The following is a 27,801-nucleotide window of genomic DNA, read 5'->3' on the forward strand; positions in this document are numbered from 1 at the left end:
TGCTGTGAGCTCCCCATCTAATTATACACTGACATGATTTGGCTGGAGTTGGCATTCACTAGAGATGTCAAAGCAAACAATTTCACTCAATAGCAGCAATAGTAACGTTAACATCAGGGAAATTCCTACAGGAGACTAAAATATTCATCATTCATTTTAGATGCTTTGTGAGCTTCTATCCTCAATGAGCAGATGATAATCCAATACCCTCATGCCTGAATTTTGGAGACGCCTGTCTTTCCTTACACCTTTTGGCAAAGATGCTTTGCCTGATCTGAACAGGAGCCTGTGGTTAGTTGCCACGGCAGCAGCCCCGTCGGGTCTCCACACTGTCCCCGCGGTGGCACGGCCGGACGCTATATTTACGACTCCAGGATGGGCACTCAAACATGGGGAACATTCTTTTGGGGAGAGTCATTCTTAGTGTCATCAAGAGGGAGAAGGAACTGCTCCGTTGTCCCTTCTCCTCCCCGAGGACAGGCACTCGCACTGTTGTCTTCACAGGGTGAGTTTGGTTTATCTGTAAATAAACTACTGTTTATAGTAAGATTTTATAAGATCTTCATATCAGCATCAGTTATTTTTATGCTCACTGTATTTGAATTGCATTTCAGAAATAGACTGCTTTGTGACTGGATCTGCTTTAACGTGTAATTGTGTTTTCCCAGTGTTGTTCTTCTGAAAATACTGATTTAATTCACATTCTCTCACAAGAATCTGTTCTGGGTTACTGGTCTGTTTAGAAAATCAAATACTTGGATTGAAAAGTACAGGTCAGTTCATTAACAGACGCAAACACCGCGTCTTTACGTTAACCACCACATTATAAAGCACGGGCAATTTTCCAAGGAAACATAAAAAAGATCATATTGAAAATATTAATTGGGGTCGATAACTATTCCTGAACGTGGAAACAAAGATCTGATGCCCAGTGGCCATTCTGCAGCTGAAACAGTCCTGAGGAGAGGAGTATCCTATGACATTACACAGATACTTTTTCCATAGCAGCCTGTTTTATTTTCTCTTCCTTATACTTGCCAACATTTCTTTGTTTCTTCCAAAGTTAGTGTCTGCTGAGGGTATATTACGATGGTAATTCTGTATGTTCATTTGCATTTGGGACTATTTTGCATTTACCACAACTCTGCTTTTGCGTACAACTGTGCTTTTCCATGAGCCGCTTTTAAGGAATGTGTTTCCATTAACAGCAAGCTGTAGTGCTGTAAAAGCTGAGGGGTTTGGGCTGTTTATCCCGTTAGGATTAGAAAAGTAAAATCCGGGTGTGGAATTTGCCAAGGGAAAAATTCAATACTGGAACATGAGCAAGGGAAATCTTTGCAAGTGTGACTGAACAAATATTAGTCAGCAACAATTACATTTCCAAAGCTGCTTTTACAAAGCAACCTGAGCTCTCCGAACTTGCATATGTGCACAGGGTAAGGGCTGTACGTTTGTGAGCCCGCTGCAGGACAGAATGAGGTAAGGAAGGACACCTTTAAGATTTAGTTTGTGTAATGCCCCCTCCTTACCCAGCGTCCGAAAGCAGCACTCCTTATTTCCCGACAAAAGGCTGCAGCAATAGCCCAGCTCTTCAGCAGCAACTGCAGGAGAGGGACGGGAGCCAGGAACACCGATGCTGCTCCCTGTGGTTCACCTGCAGGGGAGGGATTGCTCTGGGAATGCTGCTCTGTTCGCTGACCAGCTCCTTTGAAGAGAACTTTCTGAAGGGTGCTAAGCTTTCTCCAGGATTTATCAACCTTCTGTAAGTCCTAGGAAGACACACCTGATCTCTCTGGATCCAGCCAAAGGACTGGATAAAGCATTATCCTGAACTGCACTGAACTGTACCTTGTCAGCAGCCCAGCTAGGCGGTAGGAATACAGCCTGAAGAAGTGCTCTACCTCAGCACCTGGAACAGGTTAATTCCAGAAAACCCACTCGGATTTTCCAGCTGCCACAGACTCCCAGTGGTTTGTGCACAGCAGCATCGCCCACCTAACCCCACAGCTCCAGGCTGGGTCAGCACACAGGGCCATCACCACTGGCTGTGGGCTGCTTGGCATCACACCTACCCCTGCAATAGTGTTTGCAGACTGAAAAGTTGCTTATTTCCTAAACTCCTCCTCCATCTCTCACCATCTGGTGTTCTTTATTTTGTCCCTAACCTGTGTCCCTCCAATCCCTCCTCATCCGTCTGCAGGCTATATTGGGGCTCTGATCTAATGGAACTCCCTGAGAGAATATCCACCAGATTTAGAGCATAACCTCAGTCCCAGGAAAACAAACCTACCTACAGAATGCTGACTGCTTACTGCTGTGGTACAGCTTTAGCTGCCTTTGGAGACTTACTGATTTCTTCTTTCTCCATCTCATTCCATTTTTCCCAACAGCATCTCGAAACAAACCCCTTTCACAGTCTGAATGCCACAAGACAATATCCTATGAACTTTTGTTCGCAGCCCTTGAACGTCAAAGCAAAGCAAGGACTTAGGATAACCTAAAGAGGTTCTGTTACGGTGTCTTATTTAAAAACCACTTTATATCTTATTCTAGTCCAGCAAGAAAATTCATTTCTGACTTCCCAGCATGGGAACCCGAACCTTCTTTCACCAGAGAGAGGAGGAGCACAAGGAGGAGAGGCAACACAGCTTGCAGATGACCTCCACCACTAGGAAGAAAAAGTTCAAAACCAGGTGAGCCACAGAGCTGGGGACAGGCAGGGAGAGCCGGGTCCAGCAGGATGCTCTGTACCCCACACTGAGCATTCCCACCTGTTGAACTGTGAGTTTATGAGATTGTGGAACCTTGTCTGGATTCTTTTACATGTGTCTGCCTCTGGAAGTGAGGAAGAGGAGACTTTCAGCCCTTCAGAGTTATCGATAGCAGCTGCCCTTGCCTTGACCTCCGAAATCCCACTGTAAGTCAGAAACCAGCACTCCCATACAGCCATTATATGCACCATCACACACATACGTATATATATTTCCAACTCGTTTTGTTCAGGTTCAACCAAGAGGCTCTTCCTTTAAAAACAAAACCACCCAACTTCAACTACAATGCAGGAAATGAAACTGCAGCCCCGTGGTACCTGTGACAATGAGCACTACTGCCCTGCTCACAAGTGAGGGTGTAAGAGAAACCAGGTTTTATAGGAATAAACGGCAAATAGGGTCAGGTTACTAAAATAATGGTAACAGACGGAACTCCCTTTCTTTCCTAGAAAAGCAGGGTCTTGGCAATGACCCTGCTGCCCACCCTTCTGTCATGGCTGAACAACCCCAGTAGTTAGCAACATCCCTCCTCCCTTTAATCCTTCTCCCAGTGCCCTGCCTGGGATTAAAAGTGGTCAAATAGTGGGACCCCTTCTTCTGCCACTAAAGTACTGTTTCTCATGGCAAAACTGCTGCTTTCTATGAGGCACACTGGCAGGATGTTCTTACTCACACCACATGCAAGCTGATGTTTCTGTCCTTAACACTTATCCTGATGTTACCAAAAATATGCGCTGCAAAACAACAACCAAAAAGACCAAAACAAAATGAAAAGCATTACCCTAACTTCTGTTGGCTTTTATCATCCTGTGTTCCAGGGATTACAAGATAAGAAGAGAAGCTGACATCCTAGAGCTAGAACAGAGGGGGCAAAAGACAATTCGGTTTGGGAACGACATGGAGAAGTTGGAAAAGGAGGTTATCTGGAACTGCAGACTGCTGCGTGTGAGAGCTGACCGGAAGGCCCTTCGGAGGAAGGTCAGATCAGTCATAGAATCATAGAATAGTTAGGGTTGGAAAGGACCTTAAGATCATCCAGTTCCAACCCCCCTGCTGTGGGCAGGGACACCTCACACTAAATCATATCACCCAAGGCTCTGTCCAACCTGGCCTTGAGCACTGCCAGGGATGGAGCATTCACAACCTCCCTGGGCAACCCATTCCAGTGCCTCAGCACCCTCACAGTAAAGAACTTCCTCCTTATATCCAACCTAAACTTCCCCTGTTTCAGTTTTAACCCATTACCCCTTGTCCTGTCACTACAGTCCCTAATGAAGAGTCCCTCCCCAGCATCCCTATTCAGTCATCTCTATTCTAGCAGAAATGCCAACATGAAGTAGAATTCCAGAGAGGATCCTAAACCTGATCAGGTGTTGGGAGAAACTCAAAACCATTAGCGATAGGGACAAGGCCTAACACTCCTGCACTGAAGCACTATCACACATGTCCCTTTTGTAAAAGACTCTGTGCACTATTGCCTTTACTTGTAAAAGAGCCCGTGCCACTATTGCCTTGTCACAGGCTCTAGAAAAGGCTCGTATGGAGAAGGAATACATTGAGCTGCTTTCGGGGCGAGCGCCGATGTTCTGGATCCCGCTCAGAGTCCACACTGTCTGGGAGAGGATGGAGGTGACGCTGGCATGCACGGTCCTGGCTTCCCCCCCGCCGCAGGTTACATGGTACGTCAGCCCCAGCCGTAACTCCTGCTGCTACTCACAGCCTGTGTGTGTCTGGGGAAACAGGCAGGGGACTAACAGCTGTGTGTGTCCTGCTAGGAGGAGGAAGGGAGAGCTTCAGAAACCACAGAAAACACCTCAATCCTCCAGTCCCACTGTTAGGGCCAATAAAGGCATGAACCATTCAGTGGGCTGCAGAGGCAGTGGAAAGTCCCCTGGGGCTCCTTCTGGGATAGGGCTGATATTCATGTAGGTTTTCCTGCTTCCCTGGCTGCTGACCTCCAGCCCGAGTGCAAACTTGGGATTTAAGTCTGAGAAACCAGAACTTACTGTCAGCGCTAAATCACTGCACACATACACACCACCAAGGGGGGGGGTGGACTCTTTGGCTACCGTGGATACCATGCAAGTTGTGGCACTAAACTGTTACTGCCTCTACAATTTGTAAAATACAAAGCAATTCTTTCGTTTACTCAGCGCTGCGTATTTCCCAGACCACAGGAGAGGAAGGGTGATGTACTGGGCCTGACTGCAGCGTTTACCATTAATAAAAGAGGGATAGAAACAAATGAAAGATCAGCTCCGAAACAATTTGCAAAGTGTTTTTGGATCTGTTTGTTGGAGCGATTAACCATTCCTCCCATGGAAGGTTTGAAGTATGCAAACATTTGGATTACTAATGACTTCGTAGGCAGCTACCTCTGCTATTGTCAGAGCTCCTGACGTCCTCTGTCCTTCCAGAGCAACCTCTTTGGATTCTTCAAAGAGCAAAGAGAGTATGAACCTCCCACAGATCCCCAGTGGGGACAGAAAAGCAGGAGCCATCTGCTCCGACTCCCTCCCACAAGCTGCAGTGCAGGGAGCATACACTGGGGAGGAAGCACCAACGCAAAGCTGCCACCACAGCCTGCAGCAGGCCTGGGGAAGGGGCACGGACAGGCTGGGGGATGCCTGGTTGCTTGCAGGGCTCTGCTCGACTGACATGGGAGACCCCTGGGAGAGGGAATGGTGTCTGCTCCTCTTCCCTGTTGTGCCTCTGTTGTGCTTGACATGGCTCATTTCAGAATAAAGTGGGGTTTTCCCAGTGCATTTCTCTGCCTCTCAGCACGGCTCCTTTGCGCTCACGCAGGTACAAGAACGGGGTGCGCATTGACCCTCGCCTGGCCCCAGCAGGAAAATACAAGATAAAAAACAAGTTTGGGATGCTGACCCTGCACATCAGCAGGTAACGTGTGTGCTCCTGTCTGAGCTGGTTTTCAGTTTAGTAAGACCTGCTCTCCCTAAAGCCCCACTCTGTGCATGCTAAATAGAAAAACATCATTCTCTGAAGCCTGACCTGATTGACTGCAGCATGATGGAGCCAAACCTCTGCCATCAGGAAGCGATCTCAGCAGCAGTTCATGAGGCTTAAAATGTCTAACAAAACATGCAGAACCTTTTTGCCTTTGCCCCTCTTTCTAGGCATGGCCAAAATGTCCTCATTCAGGGTAAGGCCATGCCCGTTAGGAGCATTTCATGAGCACACATGCCACTGTGATTTAGCATCTATGTAATTGATAGTTCAGATCTGCAAATTACACGTGCTAAAGACGCACATGTCTTCAGTGGAACAAAGTGTTCCACACGTCTTCTGCTTGTTCATCACTTGAGATGCTTTTCTTCTGGGTACCAAGACAAAAAAATTGGCCACAAGTATAAGAAATCTTTGTAATCAAGTGAAACAGGAGCTTCTTGCTAAAAAGCCAGTCTCTCCTTCTGAGTTCTGGGATTAAAGGGGTGCTGTGACAAATTCAAGGTCACAAGGCTGAACAATAACTGAAAGCTAAAAAGGAGGGGAAATGTTGGGGTTTTTTTCAGATGCTCCATGGAAGATTCTGCTGAATACAGCGTTGAAGTTAAGAATCAGTATGGCGAGGCTTATTCCTTTGCCACAGTGCTTGTCAGGAGTAAGTAGAAAATGTCCCTTTGGTTTTAAACTTTCAGATTCCTTAGATTCTTAAAACTATTTTCAATGCTATTCATTATATAATGTATATAATATATTTTGTATATATTATATCTACAAATATATATATTTGTATATATTATATATATACATATTTTGTATATATACATAATATTATGTATATATATTATGTATATATAAGAAAATAATATATCTAATCTAATATAATACAAGACAAAAAAAGAGAAAGAAGTGAGCACTCTGTTAATAGGAGAGAACTCTCAGCTATTAGTGAGGAGAAAGCACAACTGGCTAATATAATCCTTAGCTACCACTAACTGGCATGTATGTGCCTGATACAAGGGCTCCTCTTTCTCAGTTGCTTCTGGACTGAGGCAAAATCTTTCAGATTCCATAGGGACACAGCTGTCCTTATGTGCTGAAACTGTACTAAATTGAGGCACTTACTTCTTCTGGACTGGTACGAATCAGCTGTAAGTTAAACATGTAACAGGCTTAGAAAGAGTCTGCTGCATTTCTAACAACAGGCATGTGGCTTCAGAGGGACACTGCAGTGAGATGGTGCACAGAATACTGTATTTCTCTCTCAAACCAATAACTACCAAGAACAAATACAAGGTCTTCTTCATTGATCTCTGCTGTTCTTAAAATAGCTGGCGTAGATTCATAGATGCACATTCTGCACAAGCCAAATCCAGACATATGGTGAAGGAAGCAAACTACCAGCACCTCAAAAGGGGAGTTATATAAAGCGCTAAGAAATATGCAGTGCAGTCTCATAGGATAATAGTTTTGCTGTTCACATTTCATCTATGTATATATATGCATATATATAAAAAAATAACAATTTTGTCATAAAAAGCCTGAACAGAATAGACTGACAGAACTGCAGAGAACTAAATGCTTCAGTGGGACTGACCAAGCCCAGGGAGTAATTCCAGTGGCAACAAATGACAAGGAAGGGAAGAGGTTTGCTTTGGATCTTACTGGTCATGAAGAGATGGGTTTCTTTGACTGACTGAACTGCAAAGCCAGCTCGAACTATTTCTTCAGTCAGAAGGGGTCTTCTTTGGTTTAGACAGTATTTTTATTGTTAGTGCTTTAATACATTCTTGGCTCTGTCATGGGTTATGTTATTCACACACTTACTCTTTGCATGAATGCCGTTTGGGGATATACACACGTACAGAAGAATGTGGCTCCAGAATTGGTCTGAAGTGTGTTGCTTATGGCAGTTCCAAATCCTTTAATTAAACAGCGTCACATTCAGCATATCTGGAAATATGCAGCATGCATTTACCAAGTGTAAAGAGACATGTGAATAGCCCAGAAAACCTTCAGCTGCAAGTCTGCCCAGGTTCCTATTCCCCTGACCCGAAGGCAGAAATGCAGCAAAAGCCACCAGGCGTGCAACACTTCTCTGCTGTAGAGGTTCTTATGGTATATCCAGACCTCAGGAATGGAGCCTTTGCCATAAAGCACAGGCGGCTGTCTCAACAATAAAATCCATAGCAATAATAACAGACTCCCCCCAATTCCAGTCAGAATCTTTAGGGTCTGATGACCTGATGATAAGAGTAAGGGCTGTGATGTGTCCCACAGAACCTTGGAGGGGCCTGTTCTCTTCACCTCTAATGCCTGACTGAACTGCCCTGCATCAGCCTGACCCACATTTCAAACCCCTTGCAAACACTGCTCCTTGTGACTGCAGGTGAGAGGCCTGCTCTGGTCCTTCTGCCTTGACCCTGCCTGATGCCACCCCAGTAACATGAGTCTTCCTTTTTCTATTTGCATTTAACATTCTGAAAATAGAGACTACACCGAGGCCTTAATCCTGCCTCCACTGGAAACATTCCTTATCCTGCTAGGGAGGCTGACGGCATCTCTCTTCCCAGCCCCATGCTGTCTGGAATACCCTTGATGCCAGGGGAGGGTCTCTGAGATCCGTGATTCCTGCAGCAGCAGTTCACCTTCCCTAAAGACATTGCTGAGGGTCTCACAGGACCCGGGATGAGGCTTGCACTCCACTTCTCATCATTCTATTTCTTTCCTCTTCAGCTGTTAACACTCAGTCCTCATCTTTGCTTGTGAGTGAGCTCTGGTACTGTCAAGCTCCATTCACTGAAAAAAGAGACGTTATTTTATGTGTGTTTCTTGAGGCTTATAAAGATAAGAAAGGGAAGCATCTCGGCTGCACCCTGTGTTAAGTGCATCACTTCTTAGATTGCAGCTCCAAGCGATTCATTTAGTGCTGCCATGAGCAGTGCTCACAAGCTAGATCAGTGAAGCACTCAGGTACAATGCTTCCAAAGAACCCACAGCTGTTGAAGCAAGTGTTTTGGTAGGAAGCACACTTCCCTCAGCTCCAGGAGTTACCTCAATGTCTCAGGACAGATAGCCTTTACTTCAGTTAAAGCTTGAAGTCCCAGTCACTCGTAGTCTTCAAGAATCCCACATCATCCGCTGGGAATGCTGCTTAAACCCAGGGGTTTGGCCAAATCCCACTTTCAGTAACGTTTATAACCCCTTTTCTGTGCTGTATGTGTCAACGAGTCCCTGTCCTGCTCGGCCTCCAGACAGGGACATCACTGAGGCACTGCAGTTATGGGTGATCCTATGGGACACTACCATACCAGTACACTCATGCGAGAAGCTGCAGCTCCCTGTACGCAGGCTTTGATCCAGCAAAACATCCCCAGTGCAGCTCACCGAGGCAGAACCCCAAGCGGAAACCCTCAGCTCTGAGCAACTCACGAGCATTAACAGCAGTACTCCTTACACTTGCACCATATGAACCAGTTCCTGGGGAGCTGCATCCTCAGCTGTTTGTGACAATCACCAGCTGTCAAACAAATGCATGTGTTCCCCCATGACGACACTCTGAAGGTTCACAGTAGGAGCTGGTTTGAGGGAAAAGCCCAGTTTGCTGAGTATCATTGTATGGGTTTGAGGGGAAGATAAACACCGGCAGGAGATTTGCTAAATGTGTTTTCCCTTATCTTACAGAGTATTATGGAAAGGAGTCAGGATTTGATTCAGAAATATACAGAAGTGAGTAAATGATTGCTATTGTTCTTATTTCTTTGTAGAGCCTGAAGCAATTTGATTCTTTTTGAAGCTGAGCTATAGCTTTTCCTATTGGCCTGACTGCATGTGAGAAGTGCAAGGCTTAGGTTCCACTCCAAATACATGATAATAAACACTACAAGGAGGAAGGTTCTCAGAAGTTTATCATCCTGACTTCTATTCTTATTTCACAGGATCCCTTATGGCCAGAGAAGCAGATTTTGCTTTTCCACTGAAACCCTTATTTGCAAGAGAAAAGGAGCCTTTCACCCTCTCCTGCTACTTCTCCTCTGATTTACCTGAACACCAGCGAAACATCACCTGGTTCAGAGATGGTTTGTATGCAACAATGTTTATATCCATTGCCCTATATGAATAGCTTTTATTCCCTAATTCACCTGAAGCCTTCACTGGACTGCAAGCTCTTCAGGGCAAGGACCATCTTTTTGCTCTGTATTTGTTGTGCACAAAGAGGCACAGCAGCACAGTAGGGTCAGAGTCCACGGCTATAACTCAGAGACACAACAATAATACCAGGAGTGGTTTACAGCTCCCTTGTCTTGCGGGGTGTTTTTTTCTGCCCTTGAACCACCGGTGCTGGGGGAGTCCTTCACCCCTTCTCGTGCTTCACAGGAGAGTTGCTGCAGAACTCTGAATGCCAGGAACTAAAGTACCAAGATCGGGAGGCTTCTCTGACCGTGGCATGTGCTCACAAAGAAGATGAAGGATTCTACACTATCCACGTGCCCTCGCTGGATGGATATAAAGAGCAGACCACTTACGTGTTTGTTAGAGGTACAAGGATTCTACCTTACTTAGAACAAAAGCTCCTTTCCTAATAGCTTGGCACAAAGGAATTCACAACCTCACACACAAGAAGGTATCTCCTGATTTTGTGCATGGATACAAATGTTATCAAAATGTCCAAATGTTACTTGCAGTAGTGACTGAGGTATTAGAAAATATGACTTGTGTTATGGGATGTAAGCCCTTAGGCACTTAAAATTAAGCTACTGAATGAAAATGTGGGTACAGAGAATAAAATAACCCTAAGCACTGTCCCTTGGTGTTTCCACAGATGCGGCAGCAGAAACAGCTGGGGCACCCGGGTCCCCACTCAACGTGAAATGCCATGATGTCCATAAAGACTGCTTGACCCTCTCCTGGGTGGCACCCAGTGATCATGGAGGAAGTCCGGTCCTGGGCTATTATATTGAAAGGTCGGTATGTTCACCACCTTTGGCAAGAAAAGCTCATGATGGTGCTGTGGAAAACCCATGCAGGACGTCCATGGGCTGTGTTTCACCTCAGGTGTGTTGTTGGGTCAGAGGACTGGGTCCCATGCAATGAGAAGCCTGTGAAGACCTGCAGACACCCTGTCTTGGGCCTTGCTGAAGGACAGACATACCAGTTCCGCATAAAGGCTGTCAATAAACAGGGCGTAAGTCATCCTTCAAAACCCAGTGATCCAGTTACAACGTATGACCCCAGCAAGGACAAGAGAGTGACAGGTTTGTACTAAACCCAGGGAAACGCGCTCCTTAAGTACAGTGGGAGGCTGCAGGAATATCTGAACGGGGTTCGCCCAGGTTCTCCCCATGCTCACAAACATCACTGTGGTGCTGCCACGCTGACCCCACCTCAGTGCTCCTGGGAGCAGGGAAAGATCAAAATACCCGTTATGACATTTCACTGCATGTGTAATGAAATGGATATAATCATGTGTAGTGAAGTGACACAGTTCGGGGCTCTGCCTCTCCTGACAAACCCCAAGCATCTCCTCTCGGGGGCTAACATGGACGTGTTTGATGTTACAGTTATCCAATATGACGAAGGCCGGACGATAGAAATCCTGAAGGATGACCTGGAAGGTAAGTTCAAATCTCTCCTGAGACATTCTCTCAGCGAGGAATGATTGTTCCACAGTCATGAGGTCTGTAATAACCTGACCCTGGAGAAAACACAGGAAAACAGACACATGAAACCTCATTGTAAGGGGTGCAAGGATCAGAACCCATCCTGAACAGCACAGCCTTTTATAATAAACTTGGTTTGCCTCTATGTCCCCAAAGGGTTGAAGACTCCTCCTTTATACTGAAGAATCTTACTTTATAGTGGGAAAACATAACCCATTGTAAAAGAATTCTTTGTTCCTACAAGTCTCTAACTAAAGCAAAGCCTATTCTGTCTTCCCACAGGACATATTAAAGTTCCCTTGCCACCCACCAATGTTCATGCAAGTGAGGTCAGAGAAGATTATGTGGCTTTGGCCTGGGATGAACCAGATCCAAGAGGCAAAGAGCCACTGCAATATTATGTGGAAAAGGTAAGAAAATAGCATCACATAGGAGGGGAACCTGCAGAACAGAATCACTTTTTCCTTAGGTCTGTAGCACAGGCAAGGCTGTTCCCTGGGTTGTAACCAGAGAACGACAGCCTCACAAATGGCTTGCTCAGCCCCTCTGCAGCTCCACAGCACACTTGAGCTATGATCCACACTCCCAACACCAATTCAAGTAGTAATGATAAACAAAGAATAAAGTTTTACACCACAGAATAGTGGCAGAGTTTTAACAGGAAGACTAACGTTAAGTCTTCCTATGTTGCCCATATGGCTCCTAAGTGTGGAAGAGCTGTGCACAATGTCAAATTGGCTCATTTTCCTGCTCCCCACTCATCATTTTGCCAGCTAGTTTGTATCTCCTATCCATCTCCTTTCATACATACTCATTTCCCACCTACTGTACCACTTTTTGTTGCAGAGGGGACCTCTGTTGCCAAGGAAAGAAAGTTTGGGTTTATCAGCAAATACGTTATTCAGTAGTTTTGTTGAACTACTTTCCTGTAAAGATCAGCTTTGTTAGGAGGGTTTTAAGCTGGAGCTGTAAATCATCACCTTTCTCGTTACAGTCACTTGTAGGCAGCAACTCCTGGCAAATGGTTAATCTGGACATGCCAGCCAATGCCCCAAGATTTGCACTCTTTGATCTTGTTAAAGGAAAATCATACTGCTTCCGTGTGCGGTCTGTGAACAAGTATGGACTCAGTGAGCCATCCCTGCCCAGCGAGCCTGTCACTGCTGGAGCAAAACTGGGTAAGGGTGTCATTAGTGTGCTCTACGCTGCTGATACAGAGAAGGAGAGGTACTCTGAAAGTAATGTGTGGGTTCCCGTGCCCCCCCTTTCCGTTAAACCTCATGGTATATGATTACACAGCAGTGGCTTTGATACCAGGAAATCTCCCAAAGCCTTAAATCCTTGTTTAATTGCTTTGCAGTTGGTCAGTGCAGTGTAAATCTAAGCAAGCAATGATGGGGAATTACATTTAATAAGCTAAGAAACAGTGGAAGCCTGTGTTTAATCCGTGTCTGCTTCCAGCTCTGTGTAAGAGGTGACAGGGACCGGGGAGGGAGGGAATGATGCTGCTGTGGAGGCAGCTTGGCCTGCTCCTGTTTCACAGCAGAGGTAACCAGAGTTACTACATGAGTGTTGTTTCTCCTCCACCTCAGAGCAGGCTGATCAGGTGTAACTGCAGCAATCAATGGGCTGTACAAGAGAGGAATATGAGATACAGCAAACACAAACGCAGAAATACAGGCTATAGACCGGGATGATGCCTGTGATATTTGCCCTGATTTGAAAATGGTGCTCTGGAAAAGGTCAATAAATCAAACAGGCCAAGTCACTCATCGTTTTTAGGTTTAATTTATAAATTTTAATACCCCCCCAATCTTTCCCTGTGCTTTTTTTAATTTTCTTTTTTAGCTCCTCTGCCTCCACCATCCCAGGTTTTAGCTTTCAGAGACACCAAAACATCTGTTGCTCTGCAGTGGGATAAGCTAAAGGATGGTCTGGAGCCCCTTGGCTATTACATATACTGTCGGGAGACTGGGACAGAAGAATGGCAAACTGTCAATAATAAGCCCGTGACATGCAACAAGTGAGTTCAGCTATTACACCCCATTGGGAGCAGACAGGGTGCCAGCCTGGCTTTTTCTCTTTATGGCTGGAGTCAGATTTCAGCTAAAAAAAGAACTTTCTCTGCACACACAGAGGCTTGCACGCCCACAGCCACCACGGCCTCTGTTAGCGTGAACTCATGCTCACAGTCTCACTTCTACATCCAAAGCCAGACTGACAGCAAAGTCTGTGTCCATCTTCAGGGACTCAGGCTCTGCAGAGGGTGGATGGACCTTGTGGCACCAGCAGAACCACATCCCAGTTTTCTGCTTGCTTTCCCACACAGTGAGTTGCTATCACTCACACTTAGGATGGAGAATACCTCTCTAGCTGAGGGGTGGACACAGCAAGCAGAAAAAGTCCATTAAAAATGCCTATGTATTCTACTGACAACATCAGCTAACCCAGGCAGAGGGGTACCTCTCGGTCTGATTTATTGATGCTGTTTTACATGACACAGTGTACTTTAACGTGGAATGGCAAGTAATGGTTTTGTCAGTAACAACTCCTCACTGAAATGCCTTGCTGTTTGTTCAAAAGACTACTTACCTGTGCTCTGAACAGTCAAACACTAACAGATTGATTTCCTCTCCCAGATTTACTGTTCCTGGGCTGCAGCCTGGAAAAGAGTACGTCTTTTGTGTGAAGTCTGTCAGTGAGGCAGGACTCAGTGAAAGCTCACCAGAAACAGATCCCATCGTTGTACGGCCAGCTATTGGTAAGTACTAACATCCACGTGTGCCCTACACACTGAAATCCAATCCCTCAAACATGGATCTACCTGCAGAGCTATTATTACACAGAATGGTAATGTCGAGCAGGTAAGTGAAGCATCAGGGAACTGAGTTTCTTGCAACCTGCAGCTTCCGCCACGGATTGCACTCACCAAGGGTGGGCAGTTCATCACCATTTGGCTTAGCTGTGTGTTACATCCTCGGGATTTGGCACTGGTACAAGTGACCACACCAAGTGCTCAGTTGTGCTGGTATCTGAAACCAGCACAGTGAATTCCTTTGGGTTAGTTACCAAACCCTGCCAACCACATGAGCCAGCATCTAACCTTCCATCTTCTCCACTTTATCAACCCTCTGCTTCCTGTTTTCTGGCAGACAAACCGTAAAGCAACATGCAAGGAACATCCTGAGACACATCCGTGACTTTTGCTGCAACTTCCAAAGAAGAATCTGGTCATTTTCAGATACTTTTACACTGCAAAAGTGGTCTTGGGGGGCCTTAACACAAACAGAATCACACCTGGAATGAGCAGAAATGTCCTCAGCCCAGTTCATCCCAAACCTACACCGCTTTTCCCAATCCCTAGATCCCAAACATGCACTGAATAGCCGGTCCTCTCTCCCTTTGCTGTGCAGCTTGTCCATCAGCACCGCACGGGTTTGTTTTCCTGCACTGTGGGAAGACCAACATGACCATTGCCTGGAAGCCCCCGAAGCGCAAGGGAGGAGCAAAGATCCTGGGTTATTTCCTAGATCAGCATGATACAGCTGAACCGGACTGGCATGAAGTCAACATTCAGCCCACTCCTCAACGAGTTTACACGGTATTCACTTAAGATACAATAGTGGCCTTTAAGCACAGTGGGAAATGCAGCTGCAACAAGGGTTTGAGGGGGTTTTCCTCTAGTTTCTCTAGCCTAGAGCTCTCGTCCTCCCCTCATGAGATGACAACCACGCAGGGCTGTGCTAATAATGTGTTTGCACTTCCAAACCCAAAGGTGAGCAACCTTGAGGAAGGTCACCTGTACCAATTCCGTGCCTCTGCTGTGAACATGGCTGGTGTAGGGGAAGTATCTGAACCCAGCGACGCGTTCAAATGTGAGGAATGGACGATGCGAGAACCAGGTACCTCTCCTGCAAAAACAGACATAAAAATATTATGGGGTGTACCAGTTATGTCCTCACCCTCCCCTGAATCTGAGGGACTTCTGAAAACTATAGGTCTGTACAAGAGTGCTCCCAGCACAGAAAGCACAGACACTCACAGGGAAGTTCTGATTCAGAAGCAGGGTATTATTTATGCACAGACAGCATCTCCTGTGGAACCACTACTCTCTTGTTATCATAAACCTCTGCTTTCTGATCTCAAACTCAAACAAGATGCAGACGGTTGCATTTTTAATGTCACCATTTGACAGCCTGCCTTTCTTTGAACAGGGCCCCCTTACGATGTGCAGTGCTTTGAAGTAAGGGATTCATCCTTGCAGCTCCGCTGGGAAGCTCCACTGTACACAGGAGCCTCTCCAGTCACAGGCTACTATGTGGACATGTGTGAAGCAGGGTCAGAGGATTGGAAACAACTGAATAAGCAGCCCACAGCCACCACCCATATGAAGGTATGTACACTTGCTTAGTATCTACGTGTCACTTCTTGTTTAGTCTTATGATAATTCCCATCATTGTTTCCTGCAGGTTTCAGATCTGGAGACAGGGAAATGCTACATTTTCCGAGTAAGAGCACAGAACAAAGCTGGAATTGGACCCCCTTCACTCCCCTCAGATCCTGTGGTGGCTAAAACCAAACCTGGTATAAAACTAAAAGTGGTGAGATTGTGCGAGTTCGTAAATCCTATGATGATTCCAGTAAAAACCTGCTTTATGAATCATCAGCTTCATCCTTCATAGCAAGAATGAACCCCAGACAAAATGAAGATTACAAATCAAACTGCCCATATTAATTCACTCAAGCTGTACACTCTAGCTAGATGACCAGAAGCTAAGCCTTGACCTGTTTTGGTAAGGAATGTCTTGTGGGTTTTTTGCTTATACAGGCACAAATGAAATTGAACTTGGGGTCGATGAAGAGGGTTTCATTTACATGGCTTTTGAAGCTCCTGAAAAGAATGACTCCTCTGAATTTATCTGGACAAAGGACTATGAAGGACCACCAGATGCTGACAGGGTTCAGATGGAAGAGAAAGGCAATAAGTGAGTATATAACATACCCTAAGAGAACTATCTGCAAAGAACATACTACCACTGAGAAAAAGGAGAAGCCAAATGTCTCTCTCTCCCAGCGTTCAGCCAAAATACATAAACACTATTGAACTGCATACCTCTGACCCTGATCTCAACTCTGGTGTCCACAAAATGGGGCATTCAGCGCTATCTCCAGGTCACAGAAGGGAAGCATCAGCCACCACGTTGCTGATGTGTTTGCCTTGCTCCTCAGTGTCATATACAAATGACAACAAGCACTATATTCAGTGTTCTGGCTGTACCAAATGTGTTGCACTCTGTTCCAGAACGATTTATGAGGAAATTGTAATTTTCATTGTTACTATTTTTATTCCTAAGATCTAAGCTTATACTGAAAGAGCCATCAGAAAAGGATCTGGGCATATATTCCGTGGAGGTCACAGATGTGGATGATGATATCTCGGCCAGCCGCACTTTAACAAAAGAAGGTAAAAACTAATAAATGAAAAGAGCAAAGATCTGATGAGCCATAACTTGCTAATATTAGATGTCGAGAGGAAAGTTTCTTGCAGAGGAATAGTAAGTGACTGACATCACTTAGCGATAGTGGCATCATTAGAAAGATGTTTCCCATTCCTTGAAGGCTCAAGGGCAGTTTCTTTTACAGTCCCCTGAGAAAGATTCCATGCTGCTGGAAGGTTGTTTTTCCATCACAGTTCAGATTTCACACACAGATACACTATCACAGTGATTTAAAACTTCTGTGCTTTCTGAACTGATCCAATCAATATTTTATTCAGACGTAAATAAGAATCTTCAGAACCTTTTCTAGTTTTCCCTGCTACTGAATGTTTGGTACTTACCTTCTTCCTGACATAAATAAAGCTAACGAGCAAATTACATTAAATCGATACAATGCATTTGGCTTGGCCTGGTTGTACTAATCTTGTTATTCTTTGCACCTCAGATCTGGACAAGTTACTGAAACGCAGCCATGAAATCAGGAACCCACGTAAGTTAAACCAGGAAGAAGCCACTCCCATAAGGACAGACTGGCACGACCCTGGCTGAGCCAAATCCTGTGCTTTGCCTGTGAATTCCCTTCCACGGTGCTCTGTTTTCCAGTGATCAAACTGATATCTGGATGGAACATCGATGTTCTGGAGAAAGGAGAAGTGCGGCTATGGCTGGAGGTTGAAAAGCTGTCGCCAAATGCAGAGCTGCATTTAATCTTCAACGACAAGGAACTCACAAGTACTCCGGTATGTTCCAATTGTCCATAATTCTGACTCCCCCCATGCTGAACAGGGAGGTAGAGCAAATGGGTACATTCCCAGTTCCCTGAATTCCCATCAGATACTTTGATGGGTGCTTTTGGAAGAGCTTGGCTTGCCACAGTGCATAAACAGAAAGCCAAGTGTGTGATTCTAGCTGCCTAGTCCTAGCATCAAGCAAGGCTGCAGCACTGACACTGTCAGTGCAGTGTTCCTCAATGCTAAGGCCAGCAAAACCTCCGGCAGTAACACTCAGAGAACATCCCTCCCTACCCTGCTTCCCTGGTATCCACCCCCTCCCTAGAGGCTGCCTCTGGCAATCCTGCCCTTTTCTAAGGGTATTTTCTGACCACAAACCTCAGCCATGTGTAATTCATCTGACACCACAAATGCACCCGTGCTGCTCAGAGCCTTGTGTTGGATGAACAAACTCATTTCAGTGGGTGCTAAAGGAACACCATCTCTCACAATGAAGTAGAGTACTTTTTATCTGCTTTACCAAGCAAAGCTGCAACTTCCACCCTGTCTGCTTGAACTGAACGCGGACAAATCTCCTGAGTTCCAAGAGCAGACAAAAGTGATTTATTTGTCAGTCTGAGGCCCTGGAAATAACACTCCTCATGTGTCACAGTGCACCCCAACCTTCCAATACATTTTACAAATTGTCCCAGCCTCTCCCTTGTTTTCCCATATCAAGTTAATATTGTAACATTTAGAAAGCATTTGGAATGACAGAACCAGAGGGGAGAACAGTTGAGAATGAAGAGCAGTATAAATCATTCGCCTGTGGTTAAACACAGTGGAGTATTGCCAAGACAACAAACAGAGCAGATGCAACAAAGGGATGGGACAAGGCCAGGGGATTTCAGAGCTGTTAGTGCCACTTTGGGTTTTTAAAGCAATGGGGAGCAAGTTTATTGAAGGCTTTATCTAGCCTAAGAACTGTCTTTTCTATACTGGAGGACTGACATGGCTATGCACAACCACAAGGTATTTGTTGAGCTCTTTGTAACGATAATATTTGCTCAGAGAAAACAAGGCAGTGAGCCTTTATGGTAGGGCAAGGCCTTGATATCTGTGCTCAAGCATCTGGCAGGTTTCAGGGGGTATGTATAAAGGGTTCAAGAGTGCTTTCACGATGTCAAGAGGGTGGCAATATTACTCATCATTGCCCAAATATGCAGTTTAATGCCACAGACATGTAACTAAGTGCAACGCTTCAGTTATACTAAAAATCATACAGATTCTGGTAAGCTGAGAAGTCTGTAGTATCCAACAAGGAAGAACATATTGTGCAATGTGGTTTTAACAGAAACTTTCTCCCAGAGAAAAGTTCTGCTGTGAGCAATTGCACGCTACCCCTATACATCACCAAGCAGGAGACGAACCTCAGAATAGAGAACATCAGAGTGCACTGGCTTCACCACTTCTCTCAGATGAGGATATGTATACGTAAGGATATGTATATAAAAGGACTGTAATGTCTGAGTGTTGAAGAAGCTGCTGTGCCAGGATCTGACCTCAGAACAGTTCTGCTGCAGAAACACTATTCAGTTTCTCCTATTTCCTTTGTTTTACACAGACACATAAAATAAACTTTGTCAAAGAGAAAGGTCTCGTGGAACTGATAATCCAGAACTTCTGTGGTGATGATAAAGGGCTGTACACAGCCCAGCTGCAAGACGGAAAAGCTAAAAATCAATTCACCCTCGTTCTTGTGGATGAATGTAAGTGGGAATTCAAGATCAAATATAGCCTGCCATGCTCAGTGGAAACTTTTCTAAGCACTTAAGGCCCTAAAGTATTTCTGACTGTTATAATGGCGTACTGAGAATGGGGAGAACAAGTGTTTATTTTAGCACACATCTGACGTCCAAGAATCATGTAAGAAATTTCTCTTTAACATAAACTGAAGCTTTTGGTCTTATAAATAGGGTCCTTGAGGATAAAAATGGTCTGTTAAAGAAAACATACAGTGGAATGCTCAGTTATTTTTCCAAATGTTTTACATATTATCTTGCTAGGGCAAAATGTACCTTGGCAGTAAACTCTATAACATGTTATTATTACCTGTACTCATTTATCACAGGACACAGGTTGAATATTCAGTGTATTTAACAGCTGGTTAATTGCATTAAATTGAATGCAATGAAGAAACCAGTGTCCACTGTACTCAAGGAGTCCAAGCACCAAAGCAAGCTGAACACAAAGCAGCCAGGGTCCTTGTATATGCTGGTACAGAGAGCCCTTTTATAATTCATTAAAAATAGAAAGTAACAAGATTCTCATTCAAATATTTCCCCATAAAGTGTTTCTTTTCAGTTCTTGCAAACAGTTTGCTTTCAAGTGACCTTCTAAAGCTTCCAAACTTTCTGAATGGAAAGCATCTACAAAATGTCAAATCTACTTGACTCCCTTTACAGCTGGTGGAGAGCAAGTGGCAGTTTTAGAGGGATTCAGCACATGCTAAGATCAGGATATAAAATAAGTTTGATGAACTGTGCTCTAAAAGTGCCCATTTTCCTTTCCTGACAATGAAAGGAGAGATGGTCTAAAGTAGAGGTAAATTTTGTGCTCTCTGTGCCTTTTGTGTTTCTTACTCTTTAAACATTTTAATTTCAGGGTTTCCAGCCCACCTTTCTGTATGGCCAAAACCCCTGTTTTGCTTGCTAAATGCAGGGGTTCTCAGTGGGGATCAGGGGCGGCTCATGCACTGAAGATGTCCTATGGCCAAATGCCACAGCTCTCAGGATAATACTTTTCATGATTATGTTTCTAAAGTGTTACACTGAGAAATAGTGGGAGCTGTTAACTCCGACCACTGCTGTTCTCACAGGTTTTGATAAAGTCGCGGAGGAGGCTGATGCAAAACGAAGACAATGGAAGAAGAAGCAGGGTAAGATGAGCTGCAGGTTGGCAGAACCTGAACAACTCCACTGAGTGCTCTAAATACTTTGACATCCTTTTTAATTCTTTTATTGAAGCTGATTAACACATTAGGGCAAGATTGCTCACTTTAAGATAGTCTGCCCAGACCTTAAAACCCTGAAGGATGTATACAGACCATGTGAGCCACAATCCTCAGTACAGAGCTTCCTCAGCAGTGCTGGAAGGCTGATCATTTTTTTGAACTCTGGAAACTGTCCACTGTGAATATATACCATGGAATTCAGATCCACCCGTTTGCCTTGTAGAAAACAGGATTCTCTAGAATGCATTCCACTTCCATTTTATCCCCCATCTTATATCCATGAATAAGGAAGTTTATAAAACTATTTCAGAGAAAAAAATCCTACAATTGGAAAGGTGATCCCCTTCCAGCAGGGATAAAAATAGTCACTTAATAACAACTGTCATACCAGACTATAGGTCCAGTTTCCTGTTTTCAGAGATGTTCAGTGCAAGTGGCTTTTCTATTCTATTGGGATTCCCCTGGGAAATGCCTGTCAGCTCCTACACTGACTTGATGCAAAGCCGAAGGGACTGCTTAGGCAGCATCGTTAACTACACTGTGAGACAGGATTCCTCAAAGATGCGCTACCTGCGGACATTAAACCCCAGCAAGACTTACATGCTCTAACTGCGGTGGCCACTGCATCCAACACTCCACTTTGTGAAGCATTCCCGACGCAGGGCACCACGGGGACCCACCGCTAGATGGGAGCATCTCCGCAGGTAACCCTGGGGAGAGGTGGAAAACCACTGGAAAGACAGCGGCTTTCTTTTACAGGCCCGCATTTCATTGAGAACCTGAAATGGAAGGTTACCGAGAGCTGCGAAGTACTCCTGACGTGCAAGGTACTGCAGACGCTGAACTGCTTTAACGTTAAATTTTAGATGTGAATTTTAAGGGAAGGGTGTGAACAGTGCCCATCCAAATGCTGATTTGCAGACAAATGAAAGTTAAGAGAGAGAAAATCTTGGACAGAAATGTTGGTAGGGAAGGAAGTTTCTAAGATTCTGGAGCAATCCTCTAATGCAAGTGATGTTTCACATCAGGAGATCCAGGCAGTCAGAAACAAAATGCGTTCGGGACACTGACTTGTAAATGTTGACTTCAAACAGGCAGCAAACCTGAGCAAGGACACCATCTTCCAGTGGTTCTTCAATAAGAAGGCACGAGCAGGTGGCACGTTTGATCCGCAGACTGGGATAGGAACACTTTGCATTAAAAAGGTAAAAACCACAAAAGAACTCAAAGGGTTTGGTGATCACATGAAAATGCGAAAAATACATATTCCATGTGTTGTTTGGGCAGTGCTACATGAAAGAAACTGAGCAAATGCTGAGAAAAGCACAGAAGAATAAATGGTCTTAAATTATAGTCAGATAGATCTGAATTGGAAATAAGATGTTTTTAACAGCTTCTAATCTTAACTCTGCTCCAAAGAAGATGCAGCTGAGGACAGGAGCTGGACGGTACAGTCACTTTTAGCGCAATCTCTGTGTGGCTCAATGTGAATCTTGTTTGGGGTCAATTTTTCACCTTGATTTCAAACAGCCACATCACCTATAGGAAACAAGTAGCTTAATGTATGTGAAGGGGAATCTCTGCTCACGTGAGTCTGAGAGCCAGCAGGACACAGCAGGCTGGAAGTCAAGAGCATTGGCAAAGCCACATGAGGCAAATTCAGCATCACCAGTCCCAGATACACCTCACGCCATCGCGGGCACCCAGGGTGCTGCATGGCAACGGAGGGCAAAACCTGAGACAGACTCCCCTTAACTGACAGCATCTTGGTTCATAATGAACCAGAGCCCCCTCCCACCCTTCAAAAGAGGCTCTGGGGCAAAATGCCTCTTTTTTTGTCCTCATTTCTGACCAGTCCAGCCTAATTCACTGGGAGGGAAAAAGAAAATCTCAGTTTCTTCCCCTTTTCCAAATCCTGCTCTATTTCAATATGTGAAATTTCTGCTGGGCTTTTGGGTATGTGTTTGTTTTCAGATTTTGGGGAGGGGGGCTGGTGTTGGTTTTTTTTTTGGGGGGGGGGAGGCAGAGATTGGGTTTTATTTCAATAATTATGCCATATGTACATATGTATTTGCTAGATAACCAAAGCAGATGAGGGCCAATACAAAGCAGTTGTTTCAGACGACCGAGGAGAGGACTACACCCAACTTGATCTCACAAAAGGAGGTAAAAGAAGCTTGTACCAGGCAATAATACACATTCACACCCTGCCTGGGATTCAGCTGGAATTTAAAATCTAATTTCATAGCTTTCTACCACACTGTTACTTGCCATAGTACCTACACGCTGTTATAGGGGTTAAAACCTGCCTTAAAAGTTACTGGTGAAATTTAAAGAGTTTCCTGATCTACTATACCATGTGTGTGTGTGTGTGTGCATGCTGAACATTTGAGAAATCACAAGTATTTCACTTGCGACTGGAGTCATAAAATGCACTGTGTAAACCAACCTCTTATTCTGGAAGTTACAGAGCCCAGTGAACAGAACAACAGTTTCCTCTGTATGTGACCTCAGGGGTTTTTGTATCTGCCCATACTGTACTTCATTTGATATTCCACAGAGAGCTTTTCCCTCCTGGAAGTTCAGCCACTCCTCCAAAGCACCAGAAGCACAAACTTCCACTCAACATCCCCCACAAGTGAAAGAAATTCTGGGCTGAATTCTGACAGCAGAACAGTAGCTAGAGACAACCTCCAGTGGAAACAACCCCATGTTACCACAGATTCCTGCTGCACATCTCAGTGGGCAGAATCTGCTCTGGAAATTGAAACATAACGCAGTTGTGACACCCCAATGCCATTTACACACATCGGCATTTAGCAAGCTGTTAACGCAGTATACATGCTGGCAAGCACCAGTCAGTAATGTTGCAGTCACTTCAACTCAGCATCAATCACAAGATTCTGCTTTCCAAGACTAAATCTTACCCTGATTCTTACTCTTGAATCTGTCACTTGAATCTGATACATAAATCTGCCTTCTGCAAGGCAGTCTGTGGAGTGGTAAGGAAGAGAGAAGCATCTAAATTTAGTACAAAATGCCCAGCATCTAAAAATGAGACTGTGGCAAAAACTCCATTCTTAGCAAGTTTTGTCACAGAAAAAGACAAGTAGCTACTAGATATAATACATCCTAAACATAAGTTGGTAGTTGGTAATCTGCTAAATACTGTACTTGTAGACACTTAAATCTTTATGTCTTTGCAGCATTTGAAGACCTTCTCAAGGAGCTGTGCAGGATCAGTGGTATGTCACTTACTCACCAGCTGACGCAGTAATAGTGGAAAGGGAAAAGATGGGCTGTCACTATCAGAGCCAACTGCTCAAGAGCTGTCCTGGGCTTGGATCGGGTACACCACCACCCACTTCCCATGGCTGTAGTGTCAGAAGTACCTTTGAACTGTCAAGGAGGGTGGTCAGTAAATAAACCCTGGGATATAAGCCCCTCTGCACTTACAAATTAATTCTGTGAGCTTTACGTGCTACCACCTGCTCCTTGTCACATCACTTGTGATGTGAATTTGGCCAAGCTGTACTATTTCCATCTACAAGATGTGTGTTCCAGACCCAAATCTCTAGAACGGATGCTGCTAAAAGATCCAGGGTCTCCAAGAGGTAGACTACCATCCTACTTTCAACTATTCACATTCTCCTGAGAGAAATGTTAACAGGTTGCTTGGGATTTTGTTTGCCTAGCATGTAAAATTGTGCATTCTTCAGCATCCTCCTCAACTGTGGTCTTGCAATTACACTTCCAGCTCTTTCTGCTACACCTCTCAAAATTCAGCCTACTGCAGAAGGCATCAAAATCTACACAAATGTGAAGTACTACACAGACTACATGAAAACAACCTGGTATCACAAGTAAGTTCCCAAATACATTCACATGGCTTCTGCCATGCTGCTGCTTGTAAGTGTTTATCATCAAAATTAAACACGCTGGGCCTGAGCCCATACCTGAAGGCAATGGTAGATCTGCCTGAGCAAGGGCTAAAAATCGTAATTCGCTCTGTACCCTGAAACACATCTGAGAAATCCAAACTAAGCAGTCATGTTATTTTTATCTTAGCATTGCAGAAGTGATCAGCTTTCCTAGAATAATAATGATGCATTACGATGCAAAACTGCTCGCTTACAGCCACCTTAGGTACAGACAGGAAAAGGAGTTGGTTTGTTTCAACTTCTTTATTTCTACTGCTTTGCACTTCCCAAAACCAGTCTGTGTAACAAATATTCCCAAGCATTGTAAAACTTTTTTCAAACACTAATTTAGCCTCATGATGTCTTCATAGAGAAGTGGTGTTTTATTAGACACCACCTACACATGTATATAAGGAAGCCAATTTTTAGTAATGTTTAATGGCTAAACGCTTACAAATACTCAACATTTAATCCTATTTAATCTCCTAAATCAGAACTAAGAGGTCTTTTGTAGAGTTTGCAGAGCTCTGGCAAAGTGCCCAAAAGCAGAGCTAGGTGCCCCAGGAGGTTTTAAAAAGTGACTGAGTACGTAACTCTCCATGAAATTAACCCTGAGATCCTGACTCCCACTCCTACTCTAACCAGAACAGCTCTAAACCCAGTTAGTGCTCTAATTCATACAGCTCTGCTCAATACGTACTGAAATTATATCACTTGTTTACCTAGGGAGAAACAACTGGAAAGCCGTGACAGGCTGAAAGCTGGGAGCACCATGAACCAGGTCTGGCTTCACATACTGGACCCTACAGACGCAGATAAGGGAAAATACACCCTGGAGTTATTTGATGGGAACAGCTCCCACAAACTGTCAACTGACTTGTCTGGACAAGGTAAGGGGAGTCACAGAACACTGCCACAGGAATGAGGTTCACCTGAGCTGCCTGCCAAGATCCCTTCACATCATGGGCAGCTCCATATGTGAGCTGGAGCTCCACACCAGCACACTCTGAAACTGGGTTAAGGACGATGAAGGGCCCACAGAAGTCAGAGCAAGCACGGGGAGCAGAGAAGTGTGCAGCAGGAATGAGCAGAAGCGCAGCCTTTTGGGAGCCTTGCTGCCATAGCGTGAGGCATTCCCAGGTATAGGATGAGTGGGGGAGCAGCTGCTCCTGGATGTGTCCAAGTCCTCCACAGGCCAACGGGTGGCACAACACACGGGTGGCATCTTGGAAAAGAGCGTGTGGCTTCAGGCTCATAAAGGTGTCTCCAAACTGCTCAAAGTTGAGGTTTTTCCTCCTCTGAACTTGTCTTTGGAAAGGAAGTACCCAATCCCACTTATTTCAGTAGTATATACAGTCATATTTCCTTAGGGCAGATACAGATACTGTCTAGATGATAATTACACGTATCTGTGTGCACAAATACCTGTAATTCCAACACTGATGCATTATATTAAATCCACTAAGTCCTAAGTCAAATGAAACAAATGGCAACTTTCCCTAAAATCTTTCATTCCTTGCAGCTTTTGAAGACGCCCTGGCTGAGCACAAAAGGCTGAAGTAAGTTCCTGCCTAAATATTTTCACAGCTAAATCTATTTTGAGTGTCATATTTTGTATTGAGAATATAATGTCTAATAAATGAAACCCCTACAATTTTGTCTCTCACTTTCAGGGAAGCCGCAATAGCAGAAAAGCGTAAGTAAATTCATTTCCTTTCCCCTGTGAAGCAAAGCCAAGGGGTATGCTGACAAGTAAAAGGTCGTATTTGTTCATTCCCAGGTCGTGCCAGGGTTGTTCAAGGTCTGCCAGATGTTGCCACTATCATGGAGGACAAGGTAATATTGGGCAACTGCTCATACAACTGGCCCCTGCACAGGCACAGAAGAATAACTGACGGGGAGAGAACTACTTGTTTTCCCCTCCCATGGGCTCACAGCAGCTGCTGGCAGTGGAGAGTGGTACCTCCACAATACTTGGGTCAGCCCCTGTATTGCCAATGGTACTTCCAAACACGCACATGCTTCTGCACATACAGGTGCTCTTTGTGGCACAGGACCTCTTTCTCACAAATTCTGGGTGTCACTGCTTACTAGGTGTCTACAGAAGTATAAGGCTCTAGTAGATACTGGCGCACAGTGTACCCTGATGCCAACAAGCTGTCTGGCTAGGGTTTAAACCACGACACTAGGTCTGTTTCACTGCCAGATCTTTTCTGTTGTCTTCCCATTGTACAGAATTAGACCAAGGCCTTTTAAATGCGGGACCGGATTTTCCCATCTGTCACATAGCAACTTGCTGCTGACAATTCTGAGCCACCATGTGCCTAAGTGTCAACTTCACAGCTCAGCGTCACTGTACAGCGTAAGAAAGCTATATAAGGACAGGAGCACAAATATGAGTCAGGCCCAGGGAATTCAAACAGGTTAATCCTGATTAGACTGGAGGATATCAAGAAAAGGAGTGGACAGTCCCGGAATCTCACCTACTGAAAATCCAAGAGACTTGATCTTTATTTTTCTTAATTTCTCATTAACTGAATTTCCTTGCTCATTTCTGTCTTCATAATCTATTTCTGCTGTTTTTACAATAGACCCTGTGTTTAACTTGCTGTGTATCTGGAGATCCCCACCCAGAAATCACTTGGTTCAAAAACGAGAAGGTGATTGTCTTCAAAGATCGCTACAAAATGGATGTGAAGGGGACAGTTGTCACAATTACCATCGAGAAAGTCTGCAATGAAGACACAGGAAAATACAGCATCTATGTCAAGAATAAGTACGGCTCCGAAATAGGGCAGGTTACTATCAGTGTCTATAAGCATGGAGAGATACCAATAGGGATGGAAGAAATGGAAATCACAGGTGGGGTTGTCACAAAAAAGCCTAAATGAATTAGACAATTATGAATTTTAAAGGAATTTAAATTCATTTAAATTTAAATCCCTCAGATTCCTTTCAGTATCTCTGCCCTGAAATTCAGGCTCATTTATTCTAGTAATACTGTAGTATTTTGGTAGTTGTTAGAGAACAATTCTCGTGTGTTTGTGTGAGAGTGCACACACGTGTCTGTGTACACATGGATGCTCAGCTTACAGAGAAACTCTTCCCTAGTAAACCTGTTTGGGCAGTACCAGAGGGTTCACATACTAGAACCAGGTGTTCGGTGGAGGCTTTTTGTACTAAATCACTATGTGTTACTGATTACCTTGTAGCTGACAAATGCTTGTGTGTGTGTTATTAAACCTATACCCTTGGTGACACCTCA

At 44.6% G+C, this 27,801-nt stretch overlaps 1 protein-coding gene across 1 annotated transcript; it reads left to right on the top strand.

The window, feature by feature from the left end:
- On the top strand, positions 1 to 27,801 carry MYOM3 (myomesin 3). The gene is made up of 37 exons (XM_062628753.1): positions 1 to 505; positions 2,559 to 2,693; positions 2,843 to 2,917; positions 3,590 to 3,749; positions 4,293 to 4,450; positions 5,577 to 5,672; positions 6,305 to 6,393; positions 9,420 to 9,464; positions 9,674 to 9,814; positions 10,113 to 10,274; positions 10,558 to 10,699; positions 10,791 to 10,990; positions 11,297 to 11,350; positions 11,678 to 11,805; positions 12,390 to 12,573; positions 13,244 to 13,418; positions 14,035 to 14,156; positions 14,809 to 14,996; positions 15,171 to 15,297; positions 15,610 to 15,788; positions 15,865 to 15,979; positions 16,224 to 16,380; positions 16,750 to 16,859; positions 17,339 to 17,383; positions 17,497 to 17,633; positions 19,228 to 19,372; positions 20,482 to 20,541; positions 21,376 to 21,443; positions 21,711 to 21,821; positions 22,695 to 22,782; positions 23,823 to 23,861; positions 24,374 to 24,479; positions 25,263 to 25,426; positions 26,059 to 26,095; positions 26,210 to 26,232; positions 26,317 to 26,372; positions 27,128 to 27,801. Exons 2-37 carry the CDS (start codon positions 2,587 to 2,589, stop codon positions 27,425 to 27,427), a joined length of 4,293 nt encoding a protein of 1,430 aa, XP_062484737.1. The 5' UTR covers positions 1 to 505; positions 2,559 to 2,586; the 3' UTR covers positions 27,428 to 27,801.

Source organism: Pezoporus occidentalis, unplaced genomic scaffold, assembly GCF_034315485.1.
Source record: "Pezoporus occidentalis ecotype Australia unplaced genomic scaffold, CSIRO_AGI_Poc_V1 ctg321, whole genome shotgun sequence".
NCBI classification, from domain to species: domain Eukaryota; kingdom Metazoa; phylum Chordata; class Aves; order Psittaciformes; family Psittacidae; genus Pezoporus; species Pezoporus occidentalis.

What these genes read in the sequence shown, in the direction of transcription:
- MYOM3 (XM_062628753.1), top strand. Translation starts at nt 2,587, where the DNA reads ATGGGAACCCGAACCTTCTTTCACCAGAGAGAGGAGGAGCACAAGGAG. An exon ending in CAAGGACAAGAGAGTGACAG is followed by an intron (nt 10,991 to 11,296) that starts GTTTGTACTAAA and finishes TTGATGTTACAG; the next exon opens with TTATCCAATATGACGAAGGC. An exon ending in GCTGAGCACAAAAGGCTGAA is followed by an intron (nt 26,096 to 26,209) that starts GTAAGTTCCTGC and finishes TCTCACTTTCAG; the next exon opens with GGAAGCCGCAATAGCAGAAA.